Raw genomic sequence first — 23,159 nt, forward strand, 5'->3', positions numbered from 1 at the left:
CTGTGCCCTGCTGCTGGCCTCTCCTGGAGTGAATCCTAATCCCCAAGAGTTTGCCCGAGGTTCTGTTCCCTTGGCTGGTATCAGAGTGTAATCCTCCTGGCCCATTTGGAGATTCCCTCAGAACTGACACAGTATGACCCAACTCGACACAGGGTGACGCAGGGCTTTGCATCGCAGCACCTTGCAACTCCTGATCGGAGGCCTCATCAGAACTGAGGCAGCATGATGCATCTAGATGCAGGACCTTGCATTGCAGCACCTTACAGCTCCTGATCAGTGGCCTCATCAGAACCGACGCAGCACGATGCATCCCCTTTTGGACCTTGCATTGCAACACCTCACAGCTTCTGAGTGGCAGGCCGAGGACCTCGTATCTCAGTCCAAGTACAACCAAGTATACTGTCCAGCGGGCCGAATTCACCCTGTTCCTGTCGTGCATTCTATCGCAGTTGGCTTGAACTTGTGACATTGTGCTGCGCCAGTGCAAACAGATAACCCTAGTTTCCGCTCTATGCTTTTTTGTGCTATTTGTATTTAAGACTGTGAAATTGCATATATACAGTCATACTAATTGGATTTTTGTCCTTCTGATATAATTTTATTTATTAAAGATTACTCTATTTTCCTAGATTTCCCGTGTGGAATGTTTTCACTGTTTGAGTGCTGCAAAAAAACTTTACACATTGCCTATAAGTTAAGTCTGCCTGTTTTTGTGCCAAGCGCCAGAGGCTCAAGCACAGGTTAATTTACTGGATTTTGTGGTTCACCCTGACAAGGATTGTGGATATTGCTCGAGAAGGGCTCACCCCTCTTCTCAACTAACAAACTAATTTCTCACATACATTGTGGGTTCCCCTCAAGAACCTTCCAGTGATCTCTTTCAGTAGGCCTGACAACAGAGAGATGCTGAAATTAGGAAAGGAGCCAGAGGGTGCCTTTGAAGCTAGGGGGTCCCCCATGTCCCTTACTGACCCACTGTAGGTTGAGATTGACTATAACTCACAGATTAACAGGAAGTTATGTGGGGCCACCTCCCCTGTGCTCTTCTTATGGGTTGATCCTCATTGGGGCTCGCAGCTCCCTTTGCCTTACCGCTCACACTTGTCACAAAGATCATAGCTGGATCTGTCTGCGTGAATTCACAAAAATGCATAAATGGAGGTGTGATCTGGCCATGAATGGAGATAGCACCTTGACTTAGAGGCTCTGTGCAGGGACAGGCCGCAGACGGCCGTAGCATCTCACAAGTGGGGCCACCCTCAATAGGTCCCCCCTACCTTTAGTAGTGGTGGTGACTCCTACAATCAACATCGCTGCGCTGGGGACAGCCCGGTACTCGTGGAGCCTTGGCCTGCAATCACCAAAGAGGCCCGGCCAGGCAGCAGGCCACTGAGCACTAGCATCCGATTTGCCAATCTCCGCTGGCGGCAACCTGCTTCCCCTTTGAAGCGGTGGGGGTCTGAGGTTCGGCTGCGCTCTTCCCCCCTCCTGCTCCTACCACAGCCTATTCACAAGGGGATGTGCTATCTGCTGTCACTCGAGAGTAAACACCTCGCCACCCCCCTGTACAGGCGACATCTATCTCCCCTAAATAGGCGTGGGGACCAACTTCGCAACGCTACCCCCACCCAAAAGTCCTGGCCGTGCTTGCCCCGGGAGCAGTGACCCACGCTGTCCACCAGGGCCTGTTGGACCAAGCTACCCCGCCCACATCTCTGGCACTACAGGCCTCTAATTGTCTTAACAAATGGAGCGGTGGGACCCTCAATGGTTCTGCATCCCAATCAGGCTCCCCACGCACACAGCTCTTGGACGCTGCGTGATCGGGCTCAAGGAGAGCGCCTTCTTGGGTTGCGGAGCACAAGAAGGTCTTTTTCTGGATGTTACCATAGTGCCACCGGCTCCCCTGCTTCTCTGCTATCTGCCTGGCTCAGTGGGATGGATCCCTTGCTCCTCTGCTGAGGATCAACAAGAGCGGCCATATGCAGCTGTGTCAACCCCTCCAGTGCAGCACGTACAAGGTCACAGCACCCCCTCTTTCATCGGGAGCCCTCATTGGCGCTGTCAGAGAACACAGCACCTTCCTAAACCTGTGAGTAGAGATGGCCCCCATCCACTGCATAGCAGGGTGTGCGGCCCTCTGCCGCAGGACCCCTGCTGCATCATTGAACAGCCTGAGCAGGGTCTCCACTGCAAACTAAGGAGTCTCTACATGTGCACCACTCCACCAGGAGCTCCTGATGTCAACGCCTCCCCCTTCGATCCACCACAGACGTCCTGACCCCTGTGGTGCAGGGCTAGGAGATGTCACCTGGCAAGAACACGGGCAAGCCAGCCCGTCAGTTTCTTTTCTCTGAGGCCCTCAACCTGTCTCATTTTTCATCTGCCCCTCCGGGCACAGCTCTCTCTGCACCGAACCCGCGTAAGCCCACGGCAGCGAACACCTTGGACTACACCATGTAGCCCATCTTGCAGGAGATCACTGCAGTGGGCCGGGGCTTAGAGGGCATGGACATGAATATCTCTGCACTGACTTCGGAATATAAGTCCATCTGTGTGGACATCAAAAGCTTTCAGACCAAGCTGGACGGTCTGACACAGCGAGTCTCAGTGCTGGAAGACCACCATGTCAGGCCGTGACCAGGAGCTCCTGATCCTCCTCAGCAAAGTGATAGATCCTCCGCAGCAAAGTGATAGATCTGGAAGACCACAGCCGGCAATACACCATGCACTTTTTTGTATTTCTGGAGTCCGTGGAGGGGCCGATGCCAAGATTTCCTTAAAGACATGGTCCAGGCACTCACCGACCTAACCTTTGACCCAACTTTGGGAGTACAGTGAGCACATCGCATATGCCTGCCAAAGAGTGGGGGGTCTACCCGCCCTCGGCCCCTCATAGCCTGCTTTCTGCGTCATGAACAGGCAAAACAGTTAATCTCAGCGACCCAAACTCATGGCCCTTACATCTACAAGGGACACGCGGTTCAAATGGCGGCGGATTTCTCCAAGGAGAGCAATGAGTGCCGTAATGCCTTCCTATCCCTCAGCCCCAAGAATTGGCAGCTGGAAATCAAATATGGCCTCTTCAAGCCTGCTCGCGTCAGAATCACTAGAGATGAGGAATCAAAGGTATTCTTTGAACCGGAGGGCTTGCGCCGCTTTCTCAGTGCCCTCTCCCTAGGACATGGACACCATCTCTCCCATCACCATGGAGGGACTAGCTTCATCACACCTCACCCATGCCATCGCGCCCAGCGAACGCGATGAGACCCCTGTGCCACAGGGGCAGAGAACACGACAGGGCGGCCAGATCTCAGGGAGACAGGGACCAAGCTCTACAAGTGATGGCTGCACTCACAAGTGAGCAGGATAGAGACAAGCCATGCTCTTCCCTGAAGCCTGCCTCTTCCTTGGCACCTGGATCCTATGATCCCTATGGCCACGACGACCGCGGCTTCTGAGAGAAACTGCACCTTAGAACTGATGATAGAAGACAGCATATGGATGAGTACCAACATGTCTTTTACAGTGTACTTGCTTCTTCCAGATGTTAAGGAAGCCTCCCTTCGTAACGCAGAGCTGGAGACACAGATCACTAACTTCTATCGCCTCTACTCCTCCCACCCCACTATACAAAACCACTGACGCCTAGAACAGCCATGCATGGCCCTCAATAGTCTCTACACTTCTAAGACCGAGTATGCCCTATGGCGTATTCATGGGAGACACTATAAGCAAGGGAAAAAGGCACGCCGCTTGCTGGCAGCCCAGCTCTGGCAGCGTGAGGCAGCTGTGGCCATACCATCTATCCGGTCGGCACCCGGGGAGGTACTTACTCAACCTCAGGACATTGTCAACGAGTTTGCTGCATTCTACGGCGCATTCTACACGCAGAAGGTATTGGTGGATGAGTACCGGAACGCCGGATTGCTTGAGAATGTCGACCTCCCAAGTTTGACAGACAAGGGATGCAAACTCCTAGAGGGGCAAATTAGCAAGGAGGAGATAACTGCAGCCATCTCTCCTTTATTCTACCACAAAGCCTCGGGAGAGGATGTCTTCCTGGCTACATTTTATTGCTGGGCAGGGGAGTAGGTGATTGACTTTCTCCATGCGGCCTTCCAGGAGGTGGAACGTTCGGCCTTCTGTGGATTCCTCTCAAATAGGGTGGTAATCCCAGTTCTCTCCAAGCCAGGAAGGGACCCCCTGCTCTGTGGCAGCTACCAACCAATTTCTCTCCTAAATGGTGATATTAAAATCCTCACAAGCATATTGGCTTTGCGCCTCAAAACGGTCCTCCCCTCCCTCATCCATAGTTCACAAGTTGGCTTCGAGTCGGGTCGTTCCTCCAGGAACCACTTACGAAGTCTGGCACATACCCTGTGGTCTGCCAGGGACCTCCCAGAGGAAGCAGTAACTTTATCCCTAGACGCCAAAAAGGCTTTTGACCGTATTGAGTTGGGGTATCGTTTTGCTACCACATAACGGTTTGGCTTGGGGAATCCGTTTATTTCTAAGATACGGCTGCTGTACGACTACCCAACAGCCCAGGTTAATTGTGGATGCTTTGTCTCAGATAATTTCCAAATTAAGAGGGGCACGCACCAGGGCTGCCCACTATCTCCCCTCCTATTACTATTGGTAATGGAGCCTCTGGCCTACATTATCAATCACTCCCTGCTCATAACCACCATTCCCATCGTGGATGGCCTCTCTAAGATATATCTATATGCCGACAAAATTCTGCTCACCATACGGGACCTCAGCGGCTTCCGCCCAGCGCTGCTGGAGATCATTGATAACTTTGCATCCTTGTCTGGCTACAAAGTGAACTGGGGCACTGTCGTCCTGCACCATGATAGTGGCGATCCATGGTTTCTCGTTTTGTTGGAAAGATTCCCAGCTGAAATATCTGGGTATCCTGGTTTATAGGGGCCTGACCGACATGGTCGCAGACAATCTGACCCCGCTCATCATGTAGACGAAACAGGACTTTTAAAAGTGGTCAATACTGGGTTTTTTGATGTGGGGTAGGGCACAGGTGGTTTGCATGGTCATACTACTGTGCTTTACCTATACACTCAGCATGCTCCCCATCACTATACCATTGACTATGCTTCGTCTCATCAATTCCCGGGTAAGAGTCTTCATGTGGGGTTTTATCCCGCCGTGGCTAGCCACAGCCAAACTGATGCTGCACCACTCCTGTGGTGGCCTGGGCCTCCAATTGGTAGGACACTACTCTCAACTCACCTACTTACTGCCAGGCATCCTAGATCTTCCGCAATGGGTTCGTACCCAACACTCACTTATCTCTCGCGGCGATGGACTCGGCCCACCCCCTAACCCTCACATCCTCACCCAGTGCTGCAGGCCATGTTGGAAATTTCAAACTACAGACATATTGAGTCCTAAATATCGTCCGCGAGAAATATCGACAGCAAGAATATCGTGGTAAAGAATATCAATTTGAAGGTAAGAAATATTGTTTAAAAAAAATATAGAAGTTAATTATCTTGTTTGCGAAAATATGTTTGTTTAAAAATATGTAATTAGCGTTATGTATGTTAGTATGTATTTTAAATGTATGTGATTTTATAGTGTTACTTGTGGGAAGTAAGTTATTTGTAATTAATTAATAATGAGTAGTTAATTAATATTATTTAATTAATTGAAAATTAAATATGGGAATTTTGGAATTAATTTTAGGTGTGGGTTTGTGGGTTCATAGGGGTAAAGGGTGGGAAGTTAATTCATTTGTATGTGTTTTAATTTTTTTTAAAATTAATAATATGTATTTAATTGATAATTAATTATGTTACTTATGGAAGTACATTTTATTTGTAATATAGATATGGATTGTGAATTGTGAATTGTGTGGTGTTATAGGGTCGGATGTAAATAAAATAAAAGTATGTAATAATGTTTTTGTTTATAAATAATTTCTAACTAAAAATATTTGTTTGTTTGAAAAATATGTGTATATTTTGTTTAATATAATATTTGTAGGTATTTGTGATGTGTATTTAACATTATAATATGTTTTTATTTTTTTTACATTTATATTATTAATTATATATGTATTTGAATTTTAAAAAATATTTATATTTTCCAACATTTTCCCTACTGTTGCACTGCCTGGAGTGGAAATAGTCATTTTACCCCCTTGCTAAACACTTTCCTTTCTGTTGCACTCATTGGAGTGAGAATAGTAATTTTTACCTCTCCGCTATCCAACCCTTTCCCTACTGCTGCACTGACTGGAGTGGAAGTAGAAAAGTTCCCACTCCACTCCAATATAGGATGTCGATATTTTTGACATCTATATTTATGACTCGATATTGTGGTATGGGGATGTTTTTGGTGTTTATGTTTTGTCAGTGAACCCTCCCCCCTCCCACTTAGCAGGATTCCTGACCTTCGCAACTGCTTTCTCAGCCTCCCCACTGACCACGCCTCCCCACCCCCCTCTTCTCCCCATCTGGCGCCCCGTCTCACCTGCCCTATCTCTCCCCTCCTTGTACCTACACCCCCAACCTCTCTCCTCCTCCTCTTTCCCCATTCTCCTCCTGCTCCGGGCACACAGACTCCTATACCTCATTACCCCCTGATGAAGACCCCAAATCCTACGCTTTTGCACGCTGGGCTTGTCCGCACTCTAGGACGCCAGACCAGGACATGCTGCCAGTTTTTCGCTCTACCCCACTCCACCCTCCTTTCCTCCCCCCCATATGTAGCCACCTGCGATCTACCCCACCACGCTAAACAGCCATCGATCCTTTCCTTCCCCACCAAGACCTCTCCCCTCCGCCCCCGCACCTGCACCGCACCCTATGCTGGACAGTCGACCCCATCTTCCCCCACCCCTGAAATTATATTTCAAAAGGGTCATCGCACCAACAGTTCAGCCTGAGAGTGAATACCCAACCCACGTGGTCAACAACGGAGCCCCGGCACACTATAACGGAGCGAAGGGACGAAAGGCTGGATACCTGTCATATATTACTGCATTGCGCTAATCCCCTTGCATCCCGGCTACTCCTCTTTTCACCCCTCCCCTGCCCCCCCCCAAGAGTCTTACTTATATTGTTCCAATCATTATTGCTGTTTCTTACTATGTTTCAATTGCATTTGACTTCCTGTTGTATACCTTTCAATAATTACAAAATTACAACACAAAGAAATGCTCAACTGCCCAGAACCGGTCACAAAGCTGATATGTCCCTCATGTTATCGCCAATGAGAATTTAGCACTAGCACCAAGTAGTAAAAAAGAGGTGTAAAAACTGTGACTGTCACCATGGTCGGACTTTAATGAAAGTAATCTCAATGCTGTGACCCAGGTTTGGCACCAGCTTGTTAAAGAAAGCACCACTCAGTAGATGTGAGAACTGGTCTTTATTAGGAGCCCACGTACCGTGATGTAGGTCAGATAGTAAACTAGTACAAGCTGACATGCAACTTAGAATATCAAGTACAAACAAGATCACTTGCAGAACATGGAACACACTGTGCTGTATGGAACTATGACAGAGATATTCTACGCTTAATAGGAGAGTGTGCATTAAAGAGGGGGAAAGAAAGTGAGATGAATACAGACACAAGAAAGTACTACACAAGGTACCACACATCTCCTCCCTTACATGAAAGAGACGGAAATGAAAATTAACGTGAACAAAGTTTTTGCTTAAACTTTCAAGGCAAGAATGTGTCGCTCCCATTACAGAATTAGCAAACGTCCCAAGAATCAGAAGGTGAAAGGTCAGATGTTACTGCAGGCGATGTAAAAACCATATACACATTTTGATTAAGATCATGATTCTCATAACATATTTAACAATTACTAAAAGATTGTGAATCACAACTCCATTCTTGCAACAGGCCTCATCTTCTGCCAGAAATAGCTCTTAACTGCCACCGCAGTCTTGCTGCATTTTCACGCAAGCTCTTAAACCATTGAACAAAATGTTGAAGTTCAATGGCAGAGTCAGTAACTTCTTTATTTTGTGTTTGGCCCTAGGTCACAGCATTAGCAAGCAGGTCCTGTCAGGGCTCCTTTCACCCTCCAACTGTCATGTTCTGCTAGATTGTACTCCACCCACATACACCATCATTCTAGTACATCATTCAAGCTTAGCATTCCAGGCACTAGCTCAGACACACAGGGAATGGGAAACCATACTCCAAATCACAACTCCCAAAGTCAGGATCCACCATTCTTGAATTTACATAATGCTCATTAAAGTCCGCATTTGAGTGTTCCCTTTAAATGTTGCAAGACTTGTTGTACTCCACTATGACCCATTGTTTAAAAGAACTAAAGACTTCCGAACCCTCACAATTTCGAACACTTTGGAGTGATTAGATGTAGTTTTTTTCATAACATTAGTAATGAACACTTTTACATATTTCTCAGGTGTGCTCTATGGGAATTTTGTTTTCAATGACTTAGGTTTGTCTTGTAATTATGAACATTTTCCCTCACTTTCTTGTAGATGCCTCGCAAAGAAATAGCACACAGAGGTCCAGTAAGCCTTTCAAGATTCAAAGTAGCAAGGGCCTGTTACCTTTAACGAGTTGTGTAGTGCAATTATGTGTCTAAATCAAACATGAAAAATGAAAAGACAAGAGGCGTTTGACAAAACAGGAACAAGTTGGTTTAAATAAATGTACGGGCTGGGAGAGCATCAACAGAGTTCTCGATCTCTCTGCAGCCTTCAACACTGTACTCCACTACATATGATCGAAAGACTCCACCATTTCGGCATCGTGGGGTATGTGCTCAGATGGATCACCTCCTTCCTCACTAGAAGGACCCAGAGGATCCACCTCCCACCTTTTACCTCTGAACCCAAGGAGATCACCTGCAGTGTCCCCAGGGCTCATCCCGCAGCCCCACGCTCTTCAATGCATGTATGACCCTGCTGGCCAACATTGTCAGATCACACAGTCTCAACATAATTTCCCATGCAGATGACACACAACTCATCCTCTCAATCACTGACGACCCAACAACCATCAGAACAAACTTCCACAGATGCATGACAAACGTCGCCGACTGGATGAAGAACAACTGCCTGCAGCTGATCACAGATAAGGCTACCCCTACACACGAGACGCACCGTGACACAGGCCCTCAATACCAGCTGACTGGACTACAGCAAGACCCTCTATGTAGGAGTCGCTGCACTGCTCCTACAGAAACTTCAGACCATACAGAACGCTGCAGACTGACTCATCCTCAACCTTGCCCAACGAATCCACATCACACCCCACCTCAGGCAATTCCACAGGCTTCCCAAACAGAGAGATGCCAATTCAAGCTGCTGACCCATCCACACAAGCCTCTACACAACCAAGGACCCACATACATTAACCACCGCCTGAACTTCCACCAACCATTGAGAAAACTACGCTCTGCTACGCTTTCCTTTCACTCGCCCTTACTCTCCATATGTACCAAAGCAGAAGTGGAGGACGCTCCTTCTCCCACATTGCAGCAAAGACCTGGCACAGCCTCCCCACGTACCTCTGGACTATCACCTCGCTTGCGGAATTCCGAATGGCACTCAATACCTGGCTACTCGAATAAGCCTCTGGGACCTGCAGGTGCCTGGATACCCAATAAGGTGATTAGCCGTGCTTCATAAATCCTGATGGATTGATTTAAGATTCCTGTGCCTTCTTTGAAGATTCATATGCCTTCTTTTTTAGGGGTATATTCTGTAGCTTTGCTGTGTGTGAAACGTTTTAGTGGGGTACTGGAAGGAGGTGGCAGTATTTTTAGGGAATGGTGTGGTTTGATCAATGTAGGTTTATTTTGTAAGTATTTTGGTCCCCAACTCGCTATGGCAGGGCACAGTACTTTACTTTGCAGGCTGCTTCCTTTAAATGTGCATGTGTGTGCCATTTTATCAGTGTGGGGGGTATCCTTATGACCTGCACATGCGTAGTGCAATGAGAAGGGGAGTGGATGTTTACGGATTTTTAAGGTCTTTGTGGGTCCTGGTGAAGTTTCCATTGTCATGTGCATGTCCCTCTGATCTCTGCAGGTAGCTTGTAAAGAGGCTCTCCTAAAATGGAGTTGGCTGATTGGGTTACTCCCTTTTTCTGGAATGTTCAGTTTTTTGGGGATACTTTTGGGTTTCTTTGTGCCGGATCCGTTGGGCGTTTACCTGTGCCTTTTGGCTGGTTCTAACATAGTGTACTTGAGGTAGTCGGGAGTTGTTTGTGGCCCCTCTATGGCTCTGCAGGGGAGTAACTGGGATTGTGCCTGCTTTAGACGAGAGTTGGGTGTGCGGTTAGGACACGTTGTGATCGGTCGGATGTGAGTAATGCTAAAGGATTTTCTCTATGGACTGGGTGTCATGTGGTTGCTTGTTTCTTAGTTTTGAGGACATCTTTTGTCCTAGGTGTCTGGGAAACCTGGCTCCCAACTCTGCTAAGGTGGGGGGCTGTTGCCTGATTTCCCTGAGGCTGATTGTACAATGCATTTGCGTTGCTCTGGGCTTGATTTTGAGGATGGGTGTTCTGTGGAGATTGTCCTGTGATTATTCCTTTCTGCTTGTAATGTGTTTTGTAGGTGCTATTGGTCAGCCATGTGGCCCATTCCGTGACAATAGTAGCACTCTATGTGGTCTGGCTGTAGCCAGCTTCCCTGACCTCTGCCTCTAGGACTGGGTGGATACCCTCTGGGGTCCAGAGGTGGAGCTCCTCTCAAGACTGTTTGCTATTTGTACATTAGCCGCCTCTCAATGGCTGTCTTTTTACATTTTTGTTGGACCATCTTATTGTTGTCTTTTTTGGGCTTGCTCCTGCTTTTCCCTGTCCTTCTCCTGTCTTTTTCGGTAATAGTGTATATGCATACTCGGTGTAGTGTAATCTGTGGGCCTGTATTCCTCACTAAAGTTTAGTGCCTAGCCCTACTGCGCCATCTAATCCACTCTGTCCCTCAGTGGTCAGTCCCGTTTTGTGGATGTTGTAGAAGAATTCAAACTGGGGACATGTGCCAGTCTGGGCTGTCCTGTCTCTTGTCCCCATCGATCCCTCATTCTATGTAGGAAATCAGTCACCGTCTCCCCAGTTTCAGTCAGGCTACCATGATCTCTTGTTTCTTGGTGTGCCACTTTCCTATGCAGACAACCAGATGGAGTTCGGTTTTCTGTTAGGGGCCTCTCTTCTGACTCTTCCCTGGGCTCATCCTCATGTGGAGCCTAGGGCCTAGCTCTGGCTATTTCTGGGAGAGAATGCATTGTTCTTCCTCCCCTTTGGGCGTCCAAGGTGAGAGTTCTTTCTCTCTCTCTATTCTCAACTCGCGCCTCTCCTCTAACTCCCGCCCTCAGCTGCCTTCTGAGCTCAGTGCTGTGTGCAATTCTCCTTGGTAGCCTTTTGACCTCAAGCTCACTCTCTGATGCTTTCTACACAGCCTGAGCATACCCTGGAGGAGCATATCCTACGGTGTCAGTGTGCCTCCAGATAGCTTCTTTGCCTCGGCATTCATGTTTACAATATCATGTACAACACATGACCCATAGGACTCATTTATGATACAACCCTTTAAAGAAATCATTGGTAATGGAATAAATCTTCTGGACAAATATATATCAAAACTAAATTTAAAAACGTATATATGAGCCTCTCTTTTCTTTTCAGTAGAACATCTCTATCATAGTTCAATGAAAGTACTGTACAAGTATCGATTATAGTGAAGATGGTGCAGTTCACCAAATTGTATGTTTATGTACAATTGTGCTAAAAACACTCCTCCACCCAAGGTTATCATGATCATTATATACATCAAGAACCTTCTAAAATCTTTGAGGTTTTCAATAATAGCAAATCAATATACAACCAAGGATGTTATAATACCATATAAAATACCAAGAAAAGAATGTATCAATCATTGTTATAAACAATGAGAAATTGAAGAAAAATGTAGGTTTATATCCGACAATTGCTTTTGTGACGGAGTTGACAGGATACTAACACAATGCTTCAAAGAGCTGGTAAACACAGATGCTTTAATATCAACATCCCGGATGTTAGCCAGTAGGATGACTAAGGGCCTGATTCAGATCTTGGCAGACGGGTTACTGCATCACAAAGGTGAAGGATATCCCGTCCGTGAAATATAAATCCCATTATATTCAATGGGATTTATATTTCAGCGGACGGGATATCCATCACCGTTGCGATGGAGTAACCCATCCGCCAAGATCTAAATCAGCCCCTAACTGCCACTGCAGTCAAACCAATACAATCATTTTTCTGTAGCCCATGAGTTTGAAGCAGATGCGCAGGGTTCTTATACAGAACAAGCACCGATCAGAGAGGGAAGTGCCACAATACTGGATGGTATTGTATTGGACATAGCTACAGATTAGAGGTAATAGTAAATCTTAGACAACAGATTGCTGGTCTTGAGGAAAAGATTAGGAGAGAGAATGCTGCTGAAACACAAATGCAGCCCTTGATGATCTACAAAAAGCAAAGTTAATGTAGGTAAAAATAAATAAATCTGAGCATTGATTGTTCCCTGCTGGCAGCACAGAGATTTCTGTTTACAGTGGTGGGGGATATAAAATATTATCCTTGTCTGATTCCTCATTGTTTTTTTATGATTAAGATAAACTGGTACCAAGTGCACCTAGTCTGGCTTATATCTCCTCGGGCCAAATACCTCTTTTAGATTACAACACTCAGATAGGAAGAGAGAGGCAGAGGAGGACAGTGTGGATGGCAAAGAGGTCAGTATCAGCCAGGGGAGAGATAGACATGCAACCAATACTTCTATTTGTAGGAATATCCTCCAAATAGATAAAAGATCTCCTCTTTTTAACATTTCTTCACATATACTCAACTAAGATCAGCACATGATCCTGAGTAAAGAATTAGGGCTTGTAGTTTCAGAGAGACCTGAAGTGACTTATTTCAACTTTTTAGGACGATCAGATTATGACATTTCTTTAACCCCTTCTGTGCCCATGACGAGCTGGACTCGTCATGGAGCACAGTCGCGTTGTGCCCATGATGAGTCCAGCTCGTCATGAGGCATTCCCTGGGGAATCCCTCTGGTGCGGGCACCAGAGGGATTCCCTTTTACTGAAAATAGCCTTGGGAGCTGGGGAAGAGCTTGCCCAGCTCCCGAGGCCCCCCCCCCTGCTTTCAGTGTAATGACAATCGGCGCGCACGTCGCGCCGACGTCATTACACTGAAACTGAAACTGAAATGAGCCAAGAGGCTCATTTCAATTTCACTTTGTGCGTGCTCAGGGGGCTATCTCAGCCCCCTGAGCACGTAGAAAGACGGGAGAGGTATCGTTGGAAAGGGGAGAATCTCCCCTTTCCAATGTTACCCCTCCCCAGTGGATCCCTGCTTGGGGATTGCCACAGGAGGGCGATCCCCAAGCAGGGATCCACCCACTGTGACACCAGGGAGTTACGAGCGGCCCCTTGGGCAAGGGCCTTTGCTCCCCCCAAATAATTTTGGCCTATTTTAGTCTTTTTGCCCCCCTGGGAGGCAGATGGGGGCAGTAGCCCCCAATCTGCCCCCCCCGGGGGGGGGCAAAAAGCCCACTAGACACCAGGGAATTGTTTTTAAAATAAAAATAGGGGTGGGGGCTGCCCAAAACGGGCAGGCCCATGCCCCCAGCCCACCCCCCAATTATCACAGTCTTTCTGCCCCCCCCGGGGGGCAGATGGGGCATTGACCCCTAATCTGCCCCTTCGGGGGGCAGAAAGACCACTATACACCAGGGATTTCTTTTCATTTTTTTTTAGGGTGGGGGCTGCCCAAAACGGGCACGCCAATGCCCCCACCCACCCATCACCATTATAGCCTTTCTGCCCCCCCCCTGGGGGGCAGATGGGGTATTGGCCCCCAATCTGCTCCCCAGGGGGGCAAAAAGACCACTAGACACCAGGGAATTGTAAAAAAAATAAAAATAGGGGTGGGGGCTGCCCAAAACGGGCAGGCCCATGCCCCTACCCCACCCCCCCAATTATCACAGTCTTTCTGCCCCCCCGGGGGGCAGATGGGGCATTGGCCCCTAATCTGCCCCTTCAAGGGGGCAGAAAGCCCACTATACACCAGGGATTTGTTTTCAGTTTTTTTTTAGGGTGGGGGCTGCCCTAAACGGGCACACCAATGCCCCCACCCACCCGCCACCATTACAGCCTTTCTGCCCCCCCCCTGGGGGGCAGATGGGGCATTGGCCCCCAATCTGCCCCCCCGGGGGGGCAAAAAGACCACTAGACACCAGGGAATTTAAAAAAAACATCTTCGGGCGGGGCAGAAAGCCCACTAAACACCAGGGAGTTTTTTTTGCGCAATTGTTTTTGGGGTGTGGGCTGCCCGAAACGGGCACGCCAATACACACACCCTCCCCCCCACAAAAATGACAGTCTTTCTGCCCCCCAGGAGGCAGATGAGAGCTGTAGCCCCAAATCTGCTCCCCCCCTGGGGGCGCAGAATGCCCACTAGAAACCATGGATTTTTTTGTTTTATTAGTGTCGGGGTAGGGGCTCCCCAAAATGGGCATGACAATACCCCACCCCACCCCCAGAGAAATTCCAGTCTTTCTGCGCCCCCCGGGAGGGCAGATGGTGGCAGTGGCTCCTGATCTGCCCCCTGGGGGGGCAGAAAGCCCACTAGGCGCCAGCGAGTATGCAGGCTTTTTTTATGCGTGGGGTGGGGGCTGCCCAAAATGGTCATTCCAATGCCCCCACCCCCACAAAAAATAGCCACAGTCTTTTTGCCCCTTTAGGGGCATATCAGGATGAGACCCCCTTCCCCGATTCCCCCCCAAAAACGTGTGAGAGGCCCAAGTACCCGCGACAGGCAAGGGTCCAAAACGTAGTGCGCCTCAACAGGCAAGGGTCCTAAACGTAGTGCGCCTCACTACGTTTTGGGCCCTTGCCCGTGGCGGGTCCTTAGGCCTCCCACACAAGTGAGGCACCGTTTTTATCAGGAGACCCGGGGGAACGCTGGGCTGTAGGAAATTTGTGTCAGCCTGGTGATGCCACAACTTTCCCACACAAAAATGTGTGAAAAAGGTGATTTTTTCAACTAAATTTGAGGTTTGCAGGGCATTCTGGGTAAGGAAACGTTGGGGGATCCACGCAAGCCATACCTCCCTGGAATCCCCCGGGTGTCTAGTTTTCAGAAATGTGTGGGGTTGGTAGGTTCCCCTAGGTGGCCACCGAGCACCGGGCCAAAAACCCAGGTGACGTCCCTTGCAAAACCAAGTCGTTTTGAGGTAGGCAATTTTCATGTCGCCTCACTACGTTGTGGGCCCTTGCCTGTCGCGGGTACTTGGGCCTCCCACACGAGTGAGGCACCATTTTTATCGGGAGACCCGGGGGAACTCTGGGTGGTAGGAAATTTGTGTCAGCCCGGTGATACCACAACTTTCCCACACAAAAATGTGTGAAAAATGTGTTTATTTCAGCTAAATTTGAGGTTTCAGGGCATTCTGGGTAAGGAAACGTTGGGGGATCCACGCAAGCCATACCTCCCTGGAATCCCCCGGGTGTCTAGTTTTCAGAAAAGTGTGGGTTTGGTAGGTTTCCCTAGATGCCGGCAGAGCTAGGGTTCAAAAACTACAGCTAGGCACTTTGACAAAAAAGGTTCATTTTTCACAGCGAAATTGAGGTGTGTCCACGATGCGTTTTGCGCCGTTTTCCTGTCGCGGGCACTAGGCCGACCCACACAAGTGAGGTACCATTTTTATCGGAAGACTTTGGGGAACACGGGGTGGGTGGAAATTTGTGGATCCACGCAGATTCCAGAACATTCCACCACAGAAATGTGGGGAAAATGTGGTTTTTTTGGCAATTTTTTAGGTTTGCAAGGGATTCTGGGTAGCAGAACCTGGTGGGAGGCAGTCAAGTCCCCCCATCCTGGATTCCCCTGGGTGTCTAGTTTTCAAAAATGTATAGGTTTGCTAGGTTTCCCTAGGTGCCGGCAGAGCTATGATTCAAAAACTACAGCTAGGCACTTTGCCAAAAAAGGGTCATTTTTCACAGCGAAATTGAGGTGTGTCTACGTTGCGTTTTGCGCCGTTTCCAGTCGCGGGCACTAGGCCGACCCACACAAGTGAGGTACCATTTTTCTCGGAAGACTTTGGGGAATACTGGGTGGGTGGAAATTTGTGGATCCAAGTAGATTCCAGAACTTTCCACCACAGAAATATGGGGAAAGTGTGTTTTTTTGGGGCAATTTTTTAGGTTTGCAAGGGATTCTGGGTAACAGAACCTGGTGGGAGGCAGTCAAGTCACCCCATCCTGGGTTCCCCTGGGTGTCTAGTTTTCAAAAATGTATAGGTTTGCTAGGTTTCCCTAGGTGCCGGCAGAGCTAGGGTTAAAAACTACAGCTAGGCACTTTGCTAAAAAAGGGTAATTTTGCATTGTGAAAATGTGGTGTGTTCACGTTGGATTTTGAGCCATTTCCTGTCCTGGGCACTATGCCTACCCCTACATGTGAGGTACCATTTTTATCGGGAGACTTAGGGTAATTCAGATTTGTAAAGGAACTGTTATTACCTATTGACTTTCGATGCATTTCTGCTTTCCAAATGAAAGACATTGTGTAAAAAAGAAGTCATTCTAAAAAATTACTGATAATTCTCATGCTAGTATGAGTATCCCAATTTCGAAAATGTGCAAATATCTACTGTTTCTAAACTCTATATTTTGTTCACATTTCAGAAATACATAGGTGTCTTTCATACCGATGTCTCCATGTACACATTTTTACAGAATAATTACTATATACCCGGTACATAATAAAAAACCATTGCAAGTTGCTGCTCAGTTTTTGGCTCTGGGTTCGTCGGGTTCTTGGTGAACCTACAAGTCCTATATATCCCCACAACCAGTAATGTCCAGCGGATGTAACGGTAAATTTTCAATTTATCCTATATTTAACTGTTAGTTTCTATAAAGAAACCTTGATGGATCTACACAAATTACCCCTTGCTGAATTCAGAATTTTGTCTACTTCTCTAAAATGTATAATGTATAGCTTTTCAGGATCCATTATTGCTTTTGTACCCATTTCTACCATTAACTGGAAGGAGGTTGAAAGCACAAAAAATAGCAAAAATAGGCTATTTCCCAGAAAAATGCCAAAACTGTGTAAAAAGTTTGGGGTTTATGACAAAAGTCTGGTATCCCCTAAAAGCTGGGAAAATGGTGATTTCAGCCCCACAACCCTTTTTTGATAACATTTGCAGGGAAAAACCCAGATGCTTTAATTTGCAGCCCGTTTTTCCCATTTTCCCCCCAAAAAACTAAATTTTGCTGTATTTTGGCTCATTTCTGTGACCCCTCCAGGGGAATCCACAAACCCTGAGTACCTTCAGAATCCCCAGGATGTTGGAAGAAAAGGACGCAAATTTGGCGTGGATACCTTATGTGGGAAAAAAGTTACAGGGGCCTCAGCGTGCACTACCCCGGATAGCCAAAAAAGGGCGTGGCACAGGAGGGGGAATAGGCCTGGCAGCGAAGGGGTTAAATAAAAGCAAGAAATTAGGGACACAATTGACACTGGTATGTCTCTCTCCACAACATTCTATACTTCATCAAACCTCTTGCCTGCTGAAATTCTGGCTTCTGAAAATGTGTTCCTTAATCAAGTAAATGACCGTGAGAAACACAAGACATTTGTTCTATACAAAATCTCTTGAGCAGGAGGCATAGCCCTAATGATAGTAAGCCATGATCTGGACATTACATAACACCTGCTGACTAAACGGTAGCTATCATAATCCAAAACTATGTGAATATGAAAAAGAGATCATTAGACAACGAAAGTAATGCTGCTCACTACAAAAACCCATTTGATAATCCAGCATATAATTTACAAGATGAAATCTGTTAGGCCCTGCCAGTTATCATGCTGCTACGTTGGACCATGATGGTGTACAAGCCGCTTAATTATTAAGTCCCTCGAAGTTAAAGTGGTTCCTTGGACTTTTATACATTTCAGATTAATTTTGGATACTTGGAATTCCCTATCCCTTGGGTGTGAGTTCCCGTCACACATGTCTATCGCTTATCTGAGGCTGCCTGTGCCTTCTGAGGTTTATACTTACCTACAATTCATACGATTTCAACTACTCAGTTGGACATTTAAGAGCCCTGCCGAAGTCCCCTCTGGCAATTGGGGGCAAAACGCATTGGCGGCTGTGTGCCAGTTTTAAGATTGACTAAATAAAGAAGTAATTTTGGAACAAATCTGGTTGGATTGATTGACTCCGCGACAAGTGCACCTTCCATTTTCTTTGAACTTGAAATCTGTTAGATCACTGCCAGATTTATATGCAGGTTACGCGAAATAGCGTTTACAATGCTGTCATTACATCGCGCTACTATTACAATGCGGTCGTTACAACTGCGTGGTTAGTACGAGATGCACTTACATCGCAAGTCATTACAAGGACTTGCAATAGGGGGCGCTGAGATATTGGAAATGAAATCCACACCTTCCCTACTGTTACGCAAACTGGAGTAGGAATAGTAATTAATACTATTCCTAAGTCCAGTGCGTCCCCTAGTGCAAGTCGTTGTAATGGCTTGCGATATAAATGCATTGCGTACTAACAACGCTGTTGTTGTAATGACCGCGTTGTAAAAGCACGCAATGTATTACATCCTGATGTAATGAGCCATATTCGCAGGTTACATTAGTGGAAATGTACTGAATAGATATGAATAGACCACAAACGATGAAACCCATATAGACCTGATTAGACCACACCCTATAAGCTCGGTCATTTAACTCTTCCCAAAGAACCTTCAAGAACCACCTGGTACGTCCATTATTTCAGGCTGTGGTTCTGTTTTTGAAACTCAATGTGAATTTGTAGATTGCTTCATCAAACTGTAGGTCCCTAAAATTGACTCTTTTACGTGAAAGATACTACCGATTTTTTAAACTGTGTTCCTCTTCTTGTGAGATTAGTTGCAAGAGGTCTAGCAGGGCTCTAGGATTAAATAGGAGCAGCCCCATTTCTTATCTCTAAGTCACAAGAAGTGGGTTCAAGGCAGTCCTTTGTTCTGCCATATCTTCTTGCCTCATCCCTAAATTAGACTCGCTAAGTGATTGTTGAAACTTCACCGGCCTTCCTGGACCCAAAGGCTAGTCTATTTTGTTCTGGCAGGCAGTGTTGTTAACTCTAGCTAAGACTGTGATTTGCCCTCTAGAGGTGTGATGACGAGTAGAGAAACTAGTTTTAAGGCAGTTCTGGCTGACATAGAACAATGTACATTTTTGTAAAGATACCTTCCACTAAAGTTACTGCAAATCTGATTCCACCATTAGGTCATGGTTTGAAACTAAGGGGACTACAACCTTGAATTATTTGCTAGCATTGTCATAGTCAAATAAATTATCATTTGCAGCATACCTAGGTTTGTTCTTGGGGAAGGCAGCCTACATCTACACAGTGGAAAACAGTCTTTAGGTCTTCAGTTACTGAAAGGGCACCTATTTCAAATAGGTAGTGTGCCATTTTAAGAAACTGTTCTATGCAACCTTCCCTGCCCCCTCCACGTGAGCTTACAATGCATACTTTTGGAGTGAAGCAGGTGTCCCTTCCTGGTACCTCTGCAGTGCTTTCAAAATGCAGCCCAGCCAAAGCACAGTGGCAGTCCTGGCAGCCATATGTTTTTGTCATGTATGTTGATGGTATAAATATTGACTGCGGCCCACATACGACATTTGACTTCCATGTCACTGGTGCAGTTTCTGAGCATATACCATGGCAGTCAATTTAAATAGACCAATTAGCTGAAACCAATTTTACCAATGTCATTTTGGAGCCTGAGCACTCACACTCCACTGTCACACTGAATAGCAGTGTCACACCAGGGTCCAGGAAAGGTGAAGTATCAGGAGTTGCCATGCAGACAAGGGAAGATTTCCTCCACATTGCTGCAGGAATCAAATCAACACAAGTGACTAATTGTTTGGAATGCAGAGAAAGAAGGTTGTCAGACATGTCATCCTTAGGGTGTTCTTCCCCCAAACCTTTTGCTTTTCACCTTCATGTTTAGCTGATTCTTGTTGCTGGCCTTAGGACTCTGAGCACGTTACCACTGCTGTTCAGTGCTAAAGTGCATGTACTTCTTCCCTAATCATGTGTGTAATTCATTAGTACATGATTGGTATATTTAATTTACCTGTAAGTCCTTTGTAAAGTGGTATTTCATATACCGAAGACCTGTTAGTTAAATGCTCCTAGTGGGCCTTCAGCACTTATTGTGCCTCCCACATAAGTAAGTCTTCAACCCTGTCTCAGGCCAGCCATTGCAGGGCCTATGTGTGAAGTTTACAACCACTTTGACTTGGCATTTAGAACTCCTTGCTGAACCTTAAACTCCAATTTTACTACATATAAACTGCCCCTAAGGTAGGCCTAGGTAGCCCTAAGGGCCAGGTGCTGTGAATGCAAAGGGTAGGTACTTTTGTGTTTCGCATGTTCTGGTAGTGACAATCAGCTAAATTAGTTTTTCACTACTGTGAGGCCTACTCCTCTCATGGGTTAGTTTTGGGAATTCCCTTATACACGTTTAAGTGGTAGTTCCTAATCGGAAAGAAGTAGCTACTTCATGTTTTATATATTTGGAATGGTAACGATAGATTCTCCTTACTCAGAAGTTGGATTTTACATTGCTGTTTTAGAAATGCCACTTTTATAAAAGTGGACATTTTTCTGCACTTACTGCTCTGTGTCCCTTGCAGATTGTCTCCAATACACGTCTGTGTTGGGTGTCAGCTACATGTTGTGCATTCCCTCTAGACAGCCACAAACACAGGAAGGATAGGTGTGTTTGAGTACCCATCTACATATATCTCCATTCTGATGGCCCTGCCAGGGCAGTACAGAAGGGAGGGGCTAACACTTTACTGAATAGTGTCCTTTCCCCCACACAAAGACTATTTACCTCCATAGATAGTCTGACAGACAGGGCTGCATTAAAAGGAGAACATGTGCACTTTTAGGAGCTGCTTTGGAGTCACCCCGACATCAAAGGCACTTTTTGGGTAAAAGTACTGGGTCTTTGACCCCTAAAATCAGCCACTACTGGACTTGTAACTAAAGCTCTGCCAGAAAAACTGCTGTGCTGCTTAAAGGACTCAACTGGACTGTTGATCTGGAAAGCCTGCTTTTCTGCTTGTTATCCTGTACTTTCTGACTTTGCTGAGGGGAGCTGGACTCTGCCTTATCTCCAAGTGTGCTCCAAGGGCTTGATGGCTTGCCTCCTGTTGTTTGAGACTCAAGGATATCAAAGTCTCTAGTCCTGCTCCTGTGCCTGGTTACTGGAGGTGACCCAGGTACTTGCAACATGGACTTCGATGCATCCCCTGCCTGTGTGTAGCAGAAGTGGCGTTTTAACCCGGTTGCAGAAGTAAAATCGGTGCATCGCATCAGAAACAGCGCTTTGCCTCCCTAGATTGACGCATTCCGACAGTGTATCATCGCCACTGCAGCTTGGAGAGATTGACTCATACCCTCAACTGCATAAAAGAAACTCGCTGCATCGCTCAACGGCTCTCGACTCCAACACCCATTCACAGAACGAACGCATCGCCATCAGCGCAAAGAGAAAATCAGTGCATCCTCGACTTGCGGGACCCAAATCGATTAATCTCATTAGGCATCTCGCTATTGCAACCAGGAAAGGTACTTTGTTCTCCAGGGCCTGCATGGGTCTTGTAGTCAGCATGCGCTACTTTCTGGTTGGCCCAAACTTCGATTTTTATCTGGTCCAGTGTGACCTCATGTATTCTCTAAGAAACTATTTGCTTCTAGGTGCAATTTTTCAACTTATTCTTTTGAAATTCAATATCTTCTATACATTTTATTTTTGTCATGTTGGTCTGTTTTGTTCACAGTATAGCAATTTATGTTTCTAAACTTGTGTGGAGTCTTTCTTTTGTGGTGCATTCACTGTGTTACTGTGTGTGTGTGTTGCACAGAAACTTGACACATTGCCTCTTTATATAAGCCTGACTGCTCTGTGCCAAGCTACCAGAGGATGAGCACAGGCTATCTTTAATGTGTACTTACGTAGCCTACTCTGACTAGAGTGGTGGTTCCTACCTGCCTGAGTGCATACCCCAGCCATCCAGGAATCTCAGTTCTAACAAAGGTGTAGACATTTTTTTACTAAATCAAATACACATGCCTTTGTCCTTGACCTAACTTCGACACCCAAGTGCATATAGCCTAATTATATAGGAAATATTCTGGCAAATCTGTCCTTGGTTCATGGGGATAGATTCACACTTACTCTTTTAATTTTCAACTATATGTCCTTGCTTTGTGATTCACCACACTTCCCATGCATAAGCAGTGATTAAAAACACAAGCCTCTTTCTGTCAGTCCTCACCCTGCATTTTCTCAGCATGCAATACAAAACATGTAACATTAAGGTAGAAACTCATAGTAGCCTGGGGTAACTATATATGTGCATTTAAGATTGGAAAATGCACAGTGAATCTTTGTGACTATCCACAAAGTTGGAATACTGTGGCTTGACACTGATTCCCTATTAATGTATGTCCATTTTGTTCAAAGGCCACTCAACTTCCTATTCCCTGACAACACACATTTTCCTAACCCATTCTAAAAGGTACTACAGAGGAACACTCACAAATCCTGAATTGGTGTAAAAAATATTGAGAATCATGAGCTATATTATGCATCCATCTTTAGTTTACAAAAAAACGAGTGCGCATGATTGTAATAGTCTCTAAATTAAACCTAAATGATCCAGAAAATTGCCAGGTACAATTCAAAACTCAGAACATTTTAGAGATTTCTTAAATGAATATATCCAGTTGATCCATATACAAACCTTCTTGAGAGGTGAGGAACTCTACCATGTGTTGCACCTCATCTTGTATTTGGTTCCCCATTCTCTTCTGCCCAATGCCCAGGCTGCGCAGAATGATTGTACTTGCACGTCTCTGCTGCCTCCAAGGGTGACCAGTGGCCGAGACAACACCTGTGGATACATAAATTCTTTAATGGGGACATTTCTGCATGGTTGTCAATAAAAATGGCAAAGGTCAATGGATTTATTAGGAAGAGTGGGGACAAGCACACTGCTATGAATGAATGGCATATCTGTAATACAGTTTATGCTTG

The 23,159-nt window shown here is 46.3% G+C and overlaps 1 protein-coding gene across 2 annotated transcripts in view; it reads right to left on the reverse strand.

Annotated features, from left to right (window-relative positions):
- The window catches only part of LOC146786206 (cytochrome P450 2J5-like), a 336,717-nt gene that overhangs the window by 143,112 nt on the left and 170,446 nt on the right, over positions 1-23,159 (reverse strand). For both annotated transcript variants that reach the window (XM_085635783.1, XM_085635782.1), the window contains exon 3: positions 22,867-23,016. In XM_085635783.1, the coding sequence (XP_085491909.1) occupies positions 22,867-23,016 (150 nt within the window). The remainder of the gene's footprint in view (positions 1-22,866; positions 23,017-23,159) is intronic.

The sequence above is a fragment of the Triturus cristatus genome, chromosome 11 (assembly GCF_964204655.1).
Source record: "Triturus cristatus chromosome 11, aTriCri1.1, whole genome shotgun sequence".
Lineage (NCBI taxonomy): Eukaryota > Metazoa > Chordata > Amphibia > Caudata > Salamandridae > Triturus > Triturus cristatus.